The sequence below is a fragment of the Chrysemys picta genome, chromosome 11, assembly GCF_011386835.1.
Source record: "Chrysemys picta bellii isolate R12L10 chromosome 11, ASM1138683v2, whole genome shotgun sequence".
Classification (NCBI taxonomy): Eukaryota; Metazoa; Chordata; order Testudines; family Emydidae; genus Chrysemys; species Chrysemys picta.
The window spans coordinates 67,859,182-67,871,924 of NC_088801.1; the positions used below are offsets into that span (position 1 = coordinate 67,859,182).

The 12,743-nt window shown below is 38.9% G+C and overlaps 1 protein-coding gene across 2 annotated transcripts in view; it reads right to left on the reverse strand.

Annotated features, from left to right (window-relative positions):
* Positions 1-12,743, reverse strand: part of BARD1 (BRCA1 associated RING domain 1) — a 67,655-nt gene that overhangs the window by 8,460 nt on the left and 46,452 nt on the right. For both annotated transcript variants that reach the window (XM_065562139.1, XM_065562138.1), the window contains 3 exons: positions 10,345-10,453; positions 8,373-8,508; positions 5,580-5,672 (listed from right to left, as the gene is read on the reverse strand). In XM_065562139.1, coding sequence (XP_065418211.1) covers positions 5,580-5,672; positions 8,373-8,508; positions 10,345-10,453 — 338 coding nt within the window. The remainder of the gene's footprint in view (positions 1-5,579; positions 5,673-8,372; positions 8,509-10,344; positions 10,454-12,743) is intronic.

Consider the following 12,743-nt stretch of genomic DNA (forward strand, 5'->3'; position numbering starts at 1 on the left):
TTGAAAGATCAGAGCTGAGAATTTGATCCTGAGACACGGGCTGAATGAATCATCACAAAGCAGAATTTAGCTATAGTCCCAATCAAAAAGCACACTCCATCATTAACGTGCTACTTCACTTCCCTAGAACAGACCCTAATAAGATGGCCATCCTTGAATTGATAAGCCTGGGAAAACAAAGACAAATCCATAAAGGATGACTGAATTTTAAAAGATGATCGATCTTTCAAACTTTCATAAGGTGGTGGTGGCAGTAGACAAGCATTAGGGGGGAGAGACTACAGAAAACTATAGATTCTGCATGAGGCATACAAGTGCCCTCTTTCGTTTTGTTTTTTCCTCCCAAAACTGGCTCTACTATATATAGGTTTGTAAATAAACAGTTTTCATGTTTACATACCCTTATTAACGTCTAATACATACCCTCTGAATAGATTTAAAATAAACCAATGCTTACAATGGACTGTAGAATTTGTTCACTCAAACATCAACAATCAGGATTCCTTTATACAAAATCTTGATACGTTCTGCATTTCTACCATCAATGAAAGTTATAGACTTGCCAATTCTGGGAGTGGGCAGGTATATTCATTTAACGGGTTCTTTTCAATCTGTGCTGGGGAACATCCTTGTCATTAAACTGATGACCGTAACTGCGGTGACTAAAGTTTGTTGGATCAGCTACCCCAAAAGAGTCGGAATACCAACAAGAATGTGTATTTCCTCACACTTCAAAGGGATTGAAGTCATACTCTGGGGGTACAGTACCCCACACCAGGGTGTGCATTCCTTAGTAAGCTATGTTGAGTATCTGTCTGATGAAGGATCAAGTTGAAGCGCGATTGCTCTCATAAAAAAAAAAAGTTTTTTTAATTGTTCATCTTAGAGATAACCAGTGTTTAAAGATATAAATCCATACCGTTCAAAAAGCAGTCCTTTTAAACCCCCCCTTATTTCAACTTTAAGCTCTCTGTGGCACAGACTCTTGTTTCTGTGTACACAGTGTCTAGCAAATGGGACCCTGAGCAGGTGTCCAGGTACTATTGCAGTATAAACATTAAAATTTAGAAGTTGTAAGCTTGCGTGTTAATGTCCCCACATTTGGGAAATGAGGGGACTGACTTATTTCATACAGGAGCTGCTGCTCACACTGTTCCTCTTGCTTACCCTGAACAATTTCTGCCTCTAGTCTTCCCACAACCCATCACACAACACATCTGGGGCAAGCAACACAAATTCCCAATGCACCATCTGCCTGAATACTGGCACTAATTTACCTTTATTACTACCCTTTCATATTTATGTAGCTCCCACGCCATGGAAATTAAGAAACTGCAATTTGTAAATTTTACAAGGTGAGGACACAATCCTCCAATCCTTACTTGCCTGAGCAATACTATTGTTTTTAGTGAAGCTATTTGCATTAGCCAGGGCTATTTACACGAGTACAGTTGTATTCAGCCACTGTTACAGTGCTATAAGCCCTAAATTACCGCACTGACCATAATGGAGTTATGCAGGATTTACATTAGGTACAACTAAGCACGGATTTTGTTACTAAATCTTTTAGAATACCACCATCCTAAAAAACTTTCTAAAAGGTTAAGTGATGTTTTATCTTTATTGCTGCTATTGAACAACCATATTAGTATCAAAGGGCCCAGGGTCTAGCTGTGGCAGCAATGGCAAATGTTCACTTACCTGTAGATGGGGACGCTGGAAATGGAAATATAGGGGTCTCTATGCAGATAGAGCAGAAACTGATTAGGTGAATTGACTGAGGAAAGAAAGTAGGAATTCTGGACTGAAAGCAGCCTTTGCATTTAACAGAATCTGACAAAGCTGTTGGCCTGTGCCTTAAGTACAGTAGTCTTACTAGTATCCAGAGTACCTTGGAAGAAACATGAGATCAGATTTCAAACTGAAAAATATAAAAAGGTTTCTGAAACCATTTTTCATTATTAGTTTTACAAACTCCTTAAAATTACACATTTTTGTGAAGCAAGGTAGAGATTTGAGTGGTGTAGTTAAAGCTACGTGTTCCTGATGTGTGCATTGACATGAAAGTGTTTCTTGAATGCATTTATTCTGACATTCATAGTATCCATTATAACAAGAACATGTATCAGGATTATCATCTATTTAAATGGGGAATGAAAAATAGTCAAGCTTTTTTTTTTTTAAACTGTACTCTGATTTAGGAAAAAACAAATGAAATTCAGTAATGCTTGAAACTTAATCTCAACATACTTGCTGGAGGAGGACGATATTCTACTTCCCATTCTATTACAGTCCCAGAAATAATGAAGGCAATAAAATAATGAAAGCAATGAAAGATATGGCCAAGGGCAAGGAGTAGGGTGACAATGGTGTCTCAATTGATTTTTATGCTGCTCTGAAAATGGAGATATTGCCAACAGTGTGTTAAGTATATATAAAATGTATAGACAAGAAGGAACTGGCAATAGGTACTATGAAATCTTTCCTCTCCGAAGATACCCTTTTGCAGTATTACCACTCTTACATCGTCAGACTCCAGCAAGAGCCAAAAGGGAATTCAAATAGCTGTTGAGTTTCTGCACCATCTATATTAGTAGCAGGCTTTGTGCCTAGCCCAAATAAGAGTAGTGCACTTCCACCAGAATGTTCCAAATTGTAAATATACAATCTCAAATACTGCATGATGATATACAATGATTCAGGCAGATGAGAAAGATGCTTTTATTACACAAAGATATGAAAAGCTGCTGTAATGGAGGTGTTCATACAGAAAAATACATATTTTTATTAAAATATTTTTTGCAAAGTATAAAGCAGGTGTCTTTTTTGTGACATGAACAAACTGTCTCGGCCATAAATGTAAACTTCCTTTAAAGAACGTACCTGGAGAACAATTTTAACATGTGCCACAATGTGAATATTTTCACAAGTGAAATACTGGATCAAAACTCACGGAGTTCATAGAAAGAAGTGGACCCCAAGTTTGAATTCCTGGCTTAAAAATGTAAGCAAACAAACATTTCTTATGTCTAATTTATTTGTAATGGCTTTGATAGAGATACAGGGTCAAGAGAAATACACCAGGGTAAGGGTACACTTTTTAAAAGTTTATTTTTATGTCTCATCTAAGGGGATGTAACCAATTACTAAACAGAAGCCCCCAAAGCAATTATAAATAAGGAGAGAGTATGAAAAGCAGAGCAAAGTAAAACACTTTTTCTAGACAAATGTTTCATCAGCAGGCATCCAATTATTTGTTATAACAATCTTTAACTTGTAATGACTCTGAAGAAGACCAACAACAAACTGGTGGGAGCAGATGGAATGGTGTTGTTAATTATAGGCACTTAGCTGCATCCAACCCCGTGAGTTATTACTAACATTTCCCAGTAGGGAGGAGAAGCACTTGCTTTTAAAAAGTATGTTGCTTACTAAGCTATAAGCATTAGCACCCAGGAGTATACTAATCAGTACTTTAACACCACATTAAATAAAGCTCAACAGAAAACAAAGATGTGCATTAAAATGTCCATGGAATAAAGATTTCTGTACAGACCGCGTTTACTTTTTTCTGTTACACTTCTAAAGTTAAAAAACCACCAAGTTCTCTCACAAATGTTCAATCTCACGTCTGCAAGAAAAATCCATCTTCTCCCTAGTGCTCAATTGAAGAAAGAGATAATCCTGTACTGGTAATATCATTATGTATTAGTTTCTATATTGTTTGACCAGTAAAATAGATGGAGAAGAGGAGGATACTTAACCTGGAAAATTAACAAGCCTCCTGAACAGCCTGTATATAGCGTTGATAAAGTCAAGATCTACCACAGAAACGTTAGATTTAAATATTCTCAGTGAAACCAAATTCTAATTACTGAAGACACTCCATATGCACTCTGTGCAAACCCAGGCCTGGCTCCTAACCCCTCAGAAATTTGTTATCCACAGCCAAAGAGAGGTTTTATCTTCCTGCCCATGTGTAACCTCTAAGCAGCTAGACAGCTACAATACCATAATTGTCCCACAATTCCCCATTACTTTTCAGCAGCCCAAGTATCTGAAGCTAGTTCTGGATACCCAAACCAACAGGGCATACCAACATTTATCAACATGTCAGGGGGAGTCAATGAGAAGCTATTCATACTTGTGACAGATCGCAGTACCAAGACTTCTTGAAGACTTTTCTTTATGAATTACCTATAGATAAGGGTGATGAACGTAAGCTGTTTTAATTAAGTGATATCAAAAGTATCCAAGGGGACATTTAACCAATGTGCCATTTGAAAAGAACAGAGAAGAAATCAAGTGGATGTTAGGAAGTTACATGGACATTAGAAGCAGATAGCCCAAGTTTTCCAAAGTGACTAGTGATTTTGGCTGTCCAACTTGGGACACCTTAAAGGGGCTTCATGCTTAGCATTTTAGAAAAAAAATCAGGCCCCTTTAAGCTGGGCACCCAAAATCAGTAGTCCGTTTGAAAAATTTAGGCTGCTAAGTTATTTGAAGAGTCCCTATTGAGTAAAGATGAGTTTTCATATCCAATGTTTAATCATCCAAGATACTCCTGAAACCACTTGAAGAAAGCTCTCTATGAATTCTCCATTGATAGACAAACTGCACACAAGTTAATTATAAATTAAAAACACACCAGAATAAAGGACTGGGGTGGGGTTGGGGTTGGGGGAGGGGGAGGATTCCTGCCCAGAGAAGTCAAGGGGAACAAGAAGGGCTTTCACAATATAAGAAGAGAACAGAGTGCTAGAGAAATAAATTAGAAGGGGAATTAATAAAGTCAGCCCTCAAGATATACAGAGAACAACTGTTAAGAAAGGAACATACTGTAAAATAACTACTGATTAACTGTGTAAGGGAAGACTTAAAAAATGCCTTCAGATGTATACTATATAGATATTTGTTCATCTGCCCTTTCATTTAAGTTACTGTTTTGTTAGATGGAACATATAAATCCTGAATGCAGAGGTGTATTGGATAGTATAACTACTGCTTTATATATTGCTAACAAGCACTGATCCCGTAACCCTAAACCAACCAAAATTTTCCATTGACTTCTGTGGGAGCTATGAAAAGCATAAGGAATACAAGGATGAGGCCACAAGCTTGACTGGTTTTTGCTGGTAACTAGTCATCCTGTCATTCCTCCTGATCAGGCAGTCTTATACTATACCAAATCAGCCCTTCTCGACAGCCATTTAAAATGTTTAAACTTAATACTAAACACATACATCGGAACATTTACCTTAAGCATTCCAGCACTATGGCAAATATGCTGAGCGGTAAACAAATTCATCCCCTCCTTACATTTGGGGGATGACTATCTCTCTGGTATCTGATTAACAATGATGCATTACACATTTTCCACAGATGGAGTAATTACATTTAATCAAATTCTTGTCACTCCAAATTTTAAAAGCCCCATAGTTTAGGTCAAGCCAATATCCATATTTGAAACAAGTTTCTGAAACAGGAATGGAAAGTTCTCAGATAATATTAATATTAATCTTCAAGTCAAACTATACATTTGTTTGAAAAATAAACATTCCATCTATTTGAATACTTACACTCAAATTTCAGGACCCAACATCCAGCCAGAATGGCCAGCATCCCTTTGATAGTACTTCGCATTGGATCATCAGGGATAATGACGTGAGTCACTAGAGAAAAAAGTTACACATGTAAGAAAGCCTACAAACCTAAAATAACCAGATCTATAAGACTTGTTACAAATCCAGTCACCCCCAATTTACAAACTCTTTCCTCCCCATTTATAAGCAGCCATTCTTCCCCAAACTCAAAATCTGTTTTCATTCACTGCAATTAAAATCTTCTCTTTATCAACTTGTGCAAGTGGGTATGATAGCTGAAAACCCACAACATTTCTATCTGCTGTGAAAAGACACCTTTTAGTTGTTGTAAGTGTAGCCTTGTAGTTTATAAGAGAAGGAACCTTTACTGATCTATAAACCTGCTTCTCCTCCAAAGGTATAATTGCAATAGGATTCTCACTACTGGGTGTTAGTACCTTAATGCTAGACTGATGGAATTTCCTCAGCTCGAGATTTTCAGGCCCTACATTCAACAGTAGTTAAGTGGAGCATGAGCCAGGCCCCTTCTAAGCATTTCCATTACACATGATCAGATTAACCACAGCCTGAGAATCTTTCAGTCAGTTCTATACTGCATGGGTGGCAAAGCTCTCAAGAGGAATAAGCCAATCAATAAAAGGGATTAAGAGAATGCCTCAAAAAACAAAAAAACAAAAAACAAAAACCCAACAAATGTAACTATTCATCATCGACTTAGTAAAAATGAACTTGAAACTCTGAGGATAGATGGCAGGTAAAAGAACTCGTCATAATACTATCGGCCACTCTCATTACCACTACAAAAGTGATTTTTCCTCCCTTGGTATTGAATTGTCTCGTTAGACTGACCTCCCACTTGGTAAGGCAACTCCCATCTTTACATGTGCTGTGTGTATTTATACCTGCTACTGTATTTTCCACTCCATGCATCTGATGAAGTGGGTTCTAGCCCATGAAAGCTTATGCTCAAATAAATTTGTTAGTCTCTAAGGTGCCACAAGGACTCCTCGTTGTTTTTGCAGATCAGTAAGTTGCCCTTCTCTAAAGTTACCACCTGTGTTGGATTCTTACTCCAAAAGTGTAATGAAGCTCAAGAGATGTTTCAAGTAAAGAAGTAAAAGTGCAACAGGTAGCAACTCTAGGGCCAGAACCAAAAATGTTAAGAATTTTGTTTCTCCTTTTAAATGAGAAAGGACAGTAACATCAGCTGCCTGGCGTTAGAGACTTTAACAGCAGCATGCTGAAATGCTGCTGGCTCCTTCTTGAGCCCTCCTCACCTTCTGGAGAGGCTCTGCCTAAGACGAGCTAGAGCACTGTATCAGTGACTCCAAACAGAGAAGCTCCAACTGTGGCCTCAGCTTTGAAGGTGGTGGTTTCAAGCACTCTGATGAGGCCACCCCACTAATGATGGGCTCAGGAGAGGGGAGCTCGGTTTGCACCAATGCAGGTAGCACCAACGCAAACAAGACAAAAACAGAGTCCTAAGCCAGCAGGTTTACCAGGCTGGCTTCATGCAGATTGATAGGCGTTTCCCTGGGTGTGCAGACTTGAAGTATTTTCCCGTGTTTCCTAAGTACTCACGGTGACATCTAGCAAAATGTGATGTTGTGGTAAAGTCCAAGGAAGATAACCATATTTGCTACCTTATCTGCTATAGACATGGCCCGGCAATACTAACAAGGGTGAAGCAGCTTTGTCGTCTCCCTTCCTTCCTCCATGTTAGATGTCATGTAACAGAAATGATGCAAAAACAAAAAAGAACAAAACAGAAGATGAAAAGGTTCAGGAAAGTGCCAGAAATGCAAGGAGCTGAGGAATCAGAACAAGTGCAGAACTCTCCAGGCTCCAGCACGGAAGCACCAAGACAGGTGCTGAAGCATGGCAGATATTAGAGCTATAGTGTTGAGGCAACAGAACTACAGGAGCAATAACAGGGTGCTAAGTGTCCATAACACCAGCGCAAAAGCAGAGGCTGGCGCCGGTATGTTACCCCAAAATTGCTGCCAAAGTGCAAAGTAAGTGGCAAAACACCAGCCACACTGGTGCTGAAATGCAACAGAAAAACAAAAAAACAAAAAACCCCAGAGACAAAACACTAGGCAACAAGCACCCAAGGCAAACAGCTTCACAAACAGGAAATGTTGTTCCTGGTTCTAAGTAGAAGGGAAGGACTGTTATTGGGGAAGGATATCAGATGTATGAAGACATGGATGAAAACAGCCAAACCAGTGACTGACAGACAGACAGAGCTCCTGCAGGCAGTACCTTCACCAACTGTGGTCCAGAAGGAACTGAGTGGAAGGTTCCAAGAGCAGTAGGTAAGGTGAGGAGGGCTATACTACCACCTCAATAGCATGGTACCTTGCTAGCAATGTAGTTGGGACAAAATATAAGAGTTTAGTGAATTCTGCCTGTCTTGCAAGAGAAAGCTGGGAACTCAGAGTTAGAATCCTGGTGGTTGGTTCCTTTTAAAGGATAAGTTTCTAGCCAACTCATTTTTGCTGCCAGCAAGTTCACATCTACTCTTGTAGCAGAGGCTTCTCTCTCTTCAGAAGGAGTACCCATACGCCGTGGGCTAATAGATGTGAAACTTTATATTGCTTCAGTCCTATTAGAGGCATAAATGCTATGTCATTCTTGGAACCTAAAGTTTTATTTCAATCTACAAAATATTATGCAGTTAACATCTCGATAGCTAAAATGTATAACCCTTATACAAAGTGAGCATTAAAACATATCTAAGAGACAGTCCAATATGGGCTTACTTACCTGTGCTGTTAAACTCAACACATTTTCTAGCCTTCAGAACTGCTGCGAGTTTGCTCAGTGATTTTTGTTGCTCTGAATTGAGGCTGCTTCCCAGTAGAGCAACAGGTCCTTCTCTAGGGCGGCCTGGGCTTGCTTGCTGTGTGACGACAAGAGGAAAAAGTGCTAAGTCCTTCCTAAACTGAATGTTTGGGAACTTAAAGAAAACAACTAATCTATTTAATAAAGAATAATCCTTTGAAATGAATAATTCATGGCATCTTACAGGACACATACGTAAATCTATATGTAACAAACTAGCTCTATTGGGAATGCTATGGCATTGCAGATACATAAATTAAAGAAAGTAACGTACCAAAGCAATTTTCAATTAACTAAAAGTTCAGTCTTGGGGACCTTTTGGAATTAGTAACAGCTTTCAGCAAACGGGCTGATGAAGCTGCAGCGTGTTCTGTTTGGGAATTGTAGTACATGCCTAACTTCCACAGGTCACAGGAATGTGACAAGAAACTCACCACACAGTGAAAGCTGATACTTTCAAATTTAGAGAACCGTTTTCCCTCCCTACTAATAGCAATTACTGAGTATTAATCAACTGAAGAACATAACGTACTCAGAAACATTTTAAAGCGATGTGTTCTGAATGGTTTAAACTGGGGTATTAAAGGGTAAAGATTTCAAAATCACCTTTAGTGTATAGTGCCTAGCACAACACAGCTTTCCCTCCCCCCCGCCCACTGGGTCCTCTGCGTGCTATCATAATATGTTTTTATATATGCACACAAGACATAAAATATATGAATAAATGTTTGTACATTAGCTTACAAATGGTACACAAATTTTACTGTAATGAAGCACCAAGCGTTGAAACTGTTCTACAAAGACAATATCAAAGACAGCCACAAAGTCAGTTTGTCCAAAGAGGCACCACCCCCAAAGGTCTTGCAGGGCATTCTAAACAATGAAAAGTAAATAGAAAAGTAACATTCTAAACAATGAAGAGTAAATATTTTGATTATATTTTATGGGTACATAGAGAAATATGTACGTAAGGTCTGATTTTCATTTACACTAAAGCAGGGGTAGGCAACCTGCGGCACGCGAGCTGATTTTCAATGGCACTCACACTGCCCAGGTCCTGGCCACTGGTCCGGGGGGGCTCCGCATTTTAATTTAATTTTAAATGAATCTTCTTAAACATTTTTAAAACCTTATTTACTTTACATACAACAATAGTTTAGTTATATATTATAGACTTTTTATAGAAAGAGACCTTCTAAAAACGTTAAAATTTATTACTGGCACGTGAAACCTTAAATTAGAGTGAATAAACGAATACTTGGCACACCACTTCTGAAAGTTTGCTGACCCCTGCACTAAAGCCTCTATATATTCCTCTAGCAGGATAAAGGGGCATTTGTGTAAATAAGACCACCGCCCACGCACAGTCTTACATTTGTGATTGTTAAGGCGTACTGTGAGGCCAATTTGTTTTCTCCAGCTGCAAGAAACTGAGAGGTCTCTGGCAGAAGACTGTAAAGAGGTGTAATAACCCAGCAGTTGAAAACATCTTAATTATTGGGTGAAGGGAGATACTGGAATAGCCTATTGTATTTTTAAAGTATGTAAAAGCATTTAGAGCAAAGAATAGGTGCATCTTTTTACTGGATGTGTGTATACTACAACAGAGGCAGACAACACAAGATGTGGAATAAAGTTTGTCAATATTTTGGGAACCATTCTGAGTTATGGAGATGACCCCACAGTCTTGCATATAAAATCTTTATACCCCATGCTGTATATATCATTTTTGTTACAGAAAGCTTCTTGGGAACGTTGGAGAGTTTTACAAATTTGACTTCGACTGTTTTTCCCAGCCCATTTTTAACCTGTCTGTAAAGGCAGCTGCCCTACTTGCCCTAGGTCCAAAGTGTTCAGGGCTCACAAGATGGATTTGATTTTTAGAAACACTTACTTCTGAGCATTGACTAAATGAATATGATTCGTTCTTCATTGGTAGCATTAGCACAGACTTCATCTTTTCAGTTTCTGCGTAGTCCACAGGGCGCAGACCGAATATATTACTGGTAAAACAAGCACAGATGGTTTAAGTAAATAAAATGTGTGACTTGATTCTTAACTAACTGGACACATTAGCTGGATAGTTTTTTCACCTTCTTACTAATATGCAATTTCAGCTAAAACACACAGAAAAGATTCAAGAATTGCCTCAAAGGCAGATGGATTCAGAATCGCAAGCTGCTACATTCAACATGAAAAGTAAGAGAGTTTACAACCAAATGATAGGTTAAATAAACCACAGCCCTTGTTAAATGTTTTGCTGCTCATACATTGATATCTATCACAACACCCAGAATTTGGCTTTGTAATGTTTAATTGCAATCACGCCACCAGCGAAGAAAAAGCATGTTGATTCCAAATAGAAAGTTCTAACAGATTATTACAAGTTAAATACAAACAAATATACCGGTAAAACAGGCACACAAGGTCTGCACTTGAATCCACCAACATTGTGTCATACTGCTGATATAGAAAAAAAATATTTGCTAGCAAGTATAAAAAAATATATAGTTTAGGTACAAAAATCCTACTGCAGACTATAAAAGAGAGAGACTTTCGGTATAGTAGGTTAGAAGTACTAATCAAGCCAAGACCAAAGGTTTATTGTAAATGCTATTTTCTCCCCATTCAGTATTCCATTAGCAAATCATCCGGCTACCAGAATTCGAACACAATTCAAACAGAACAGTGTCATATTTTGATCTATATGATGCACTGTAAGATGCCTGTTAACAAGACCACTACTGTGACAGAAAACACGCGTGCGCATAAGGCTCCCACAGCTAGTTAAGATTGCTTTCTATTATAGGCATCAACTCAAATTTTGGTGTTACTCTTATTTGGTTTGCTATTGTATGTCACAGATGACTAATCACCTTAATTTCTCTCTATGTTGGCAGATTTGTCATGCTATGGGGCATGCAGGAAACCTTTTATTCCCCACATAATTCACCAGCCATAATTTGGAAAGTTGTACCTGTAGTGAACCATGGGCATGTCTGAGTGTGGCCGTGACATCTGTCTCCTCCCCACACCACCTTATAGCTGCAGGAGAGTAGTTAGAGGAGAAAAAGCCTGCAGCTATGGAACAGGTACAGTAACCGGTGTTAGCAAGCCTGGTCTCACTACCCTGTTTCCCCGAAAATAAGACAGTGTCTTATATTAATTTTTGCTCCCAAAGATGCGCTAGGTCTTATTTTCAGGGGTTGTCTTATTTTTCAGAAATGAAAAATGCCTTATTATCGGTGGATGCCTTATTATCGGGGAGGTCTTATTATCGGGGGGATGCCTTATATTACAACGAGAGGCAAAACTGTAAGTAGGCCTTATTTTCGGAGGATGTCTTATTTTCGGGGAAACAGGGTAGCACTCCCCAGGGGCATTGTACCTGCCTCATCCTTTGTAGGAATAATGGCTACTACAGCTGTTCCTCTTCCTTCCATGGCCCTAGATCTTAAAAGGAAACGTAAGAGCTCATGATGGGAAGCACGGCCCTGAGAATGAAGTGACTCGGTTATGCCATGTTACAGAGTAAAGAGTAATAGAAAAAGCAGAGCTAAAGAGGTCAAAAAACTGCTGTGTCACTGTAGCATTATCTTTTCAAGATAGCCATGTGTTGCCGTGTAAAGCCTGTATGTAGGAGGAAATCCGAGTTTAGTCCATATGTGAAAGTACCTCAGCATAGTTACATGATTTGGCATAAAAAGAAAGATCCTTGTATTATTAATCTTAACCAAGAAAAAACAATGAAATCAAAGCTGTATGATCATTCTAACCTAAATGCACCTCTTCTTTTTTCATTGCTCTTTTGTATACCTCTACCCGATATAACGCTGTCCTTGGGAGCCAAAAAAATCTTACTGCGTTATAGGTGAAACTGTGTTATATCGAACTTGCTTTGATCCACTGGAGTGTGCAGCCCTGCCACCCCGGAGCGCTGCTTTACCACGTTATAGCCGAATTCATGTTATATCGGGCTAGAGGTGTATGCACAACTTGCTAACAGAGAGAATCTCTGGTCAAAGATTCTGGACGGGGGTTTTTGCTAAGACACCCTAATTTCACAATATTGCCAGCCTCTAGCTCTCCTGTATTTCTAATGTGCTGGGAGCTGGTGTATTACAAATGCTACAGATTAAAAGATAATTGGTCACACTTCAGCCCGGTCCTGGGAGTTGCAGCTGATTAAATACTACCATGCTGTTCCTGCTTTGTCATGCATCATCAGGGTAAGCTTTGGCCTCTGTTTAAATTAGGGCCATATTTAAATCGAGCTGCTATAAGATAGTTCCT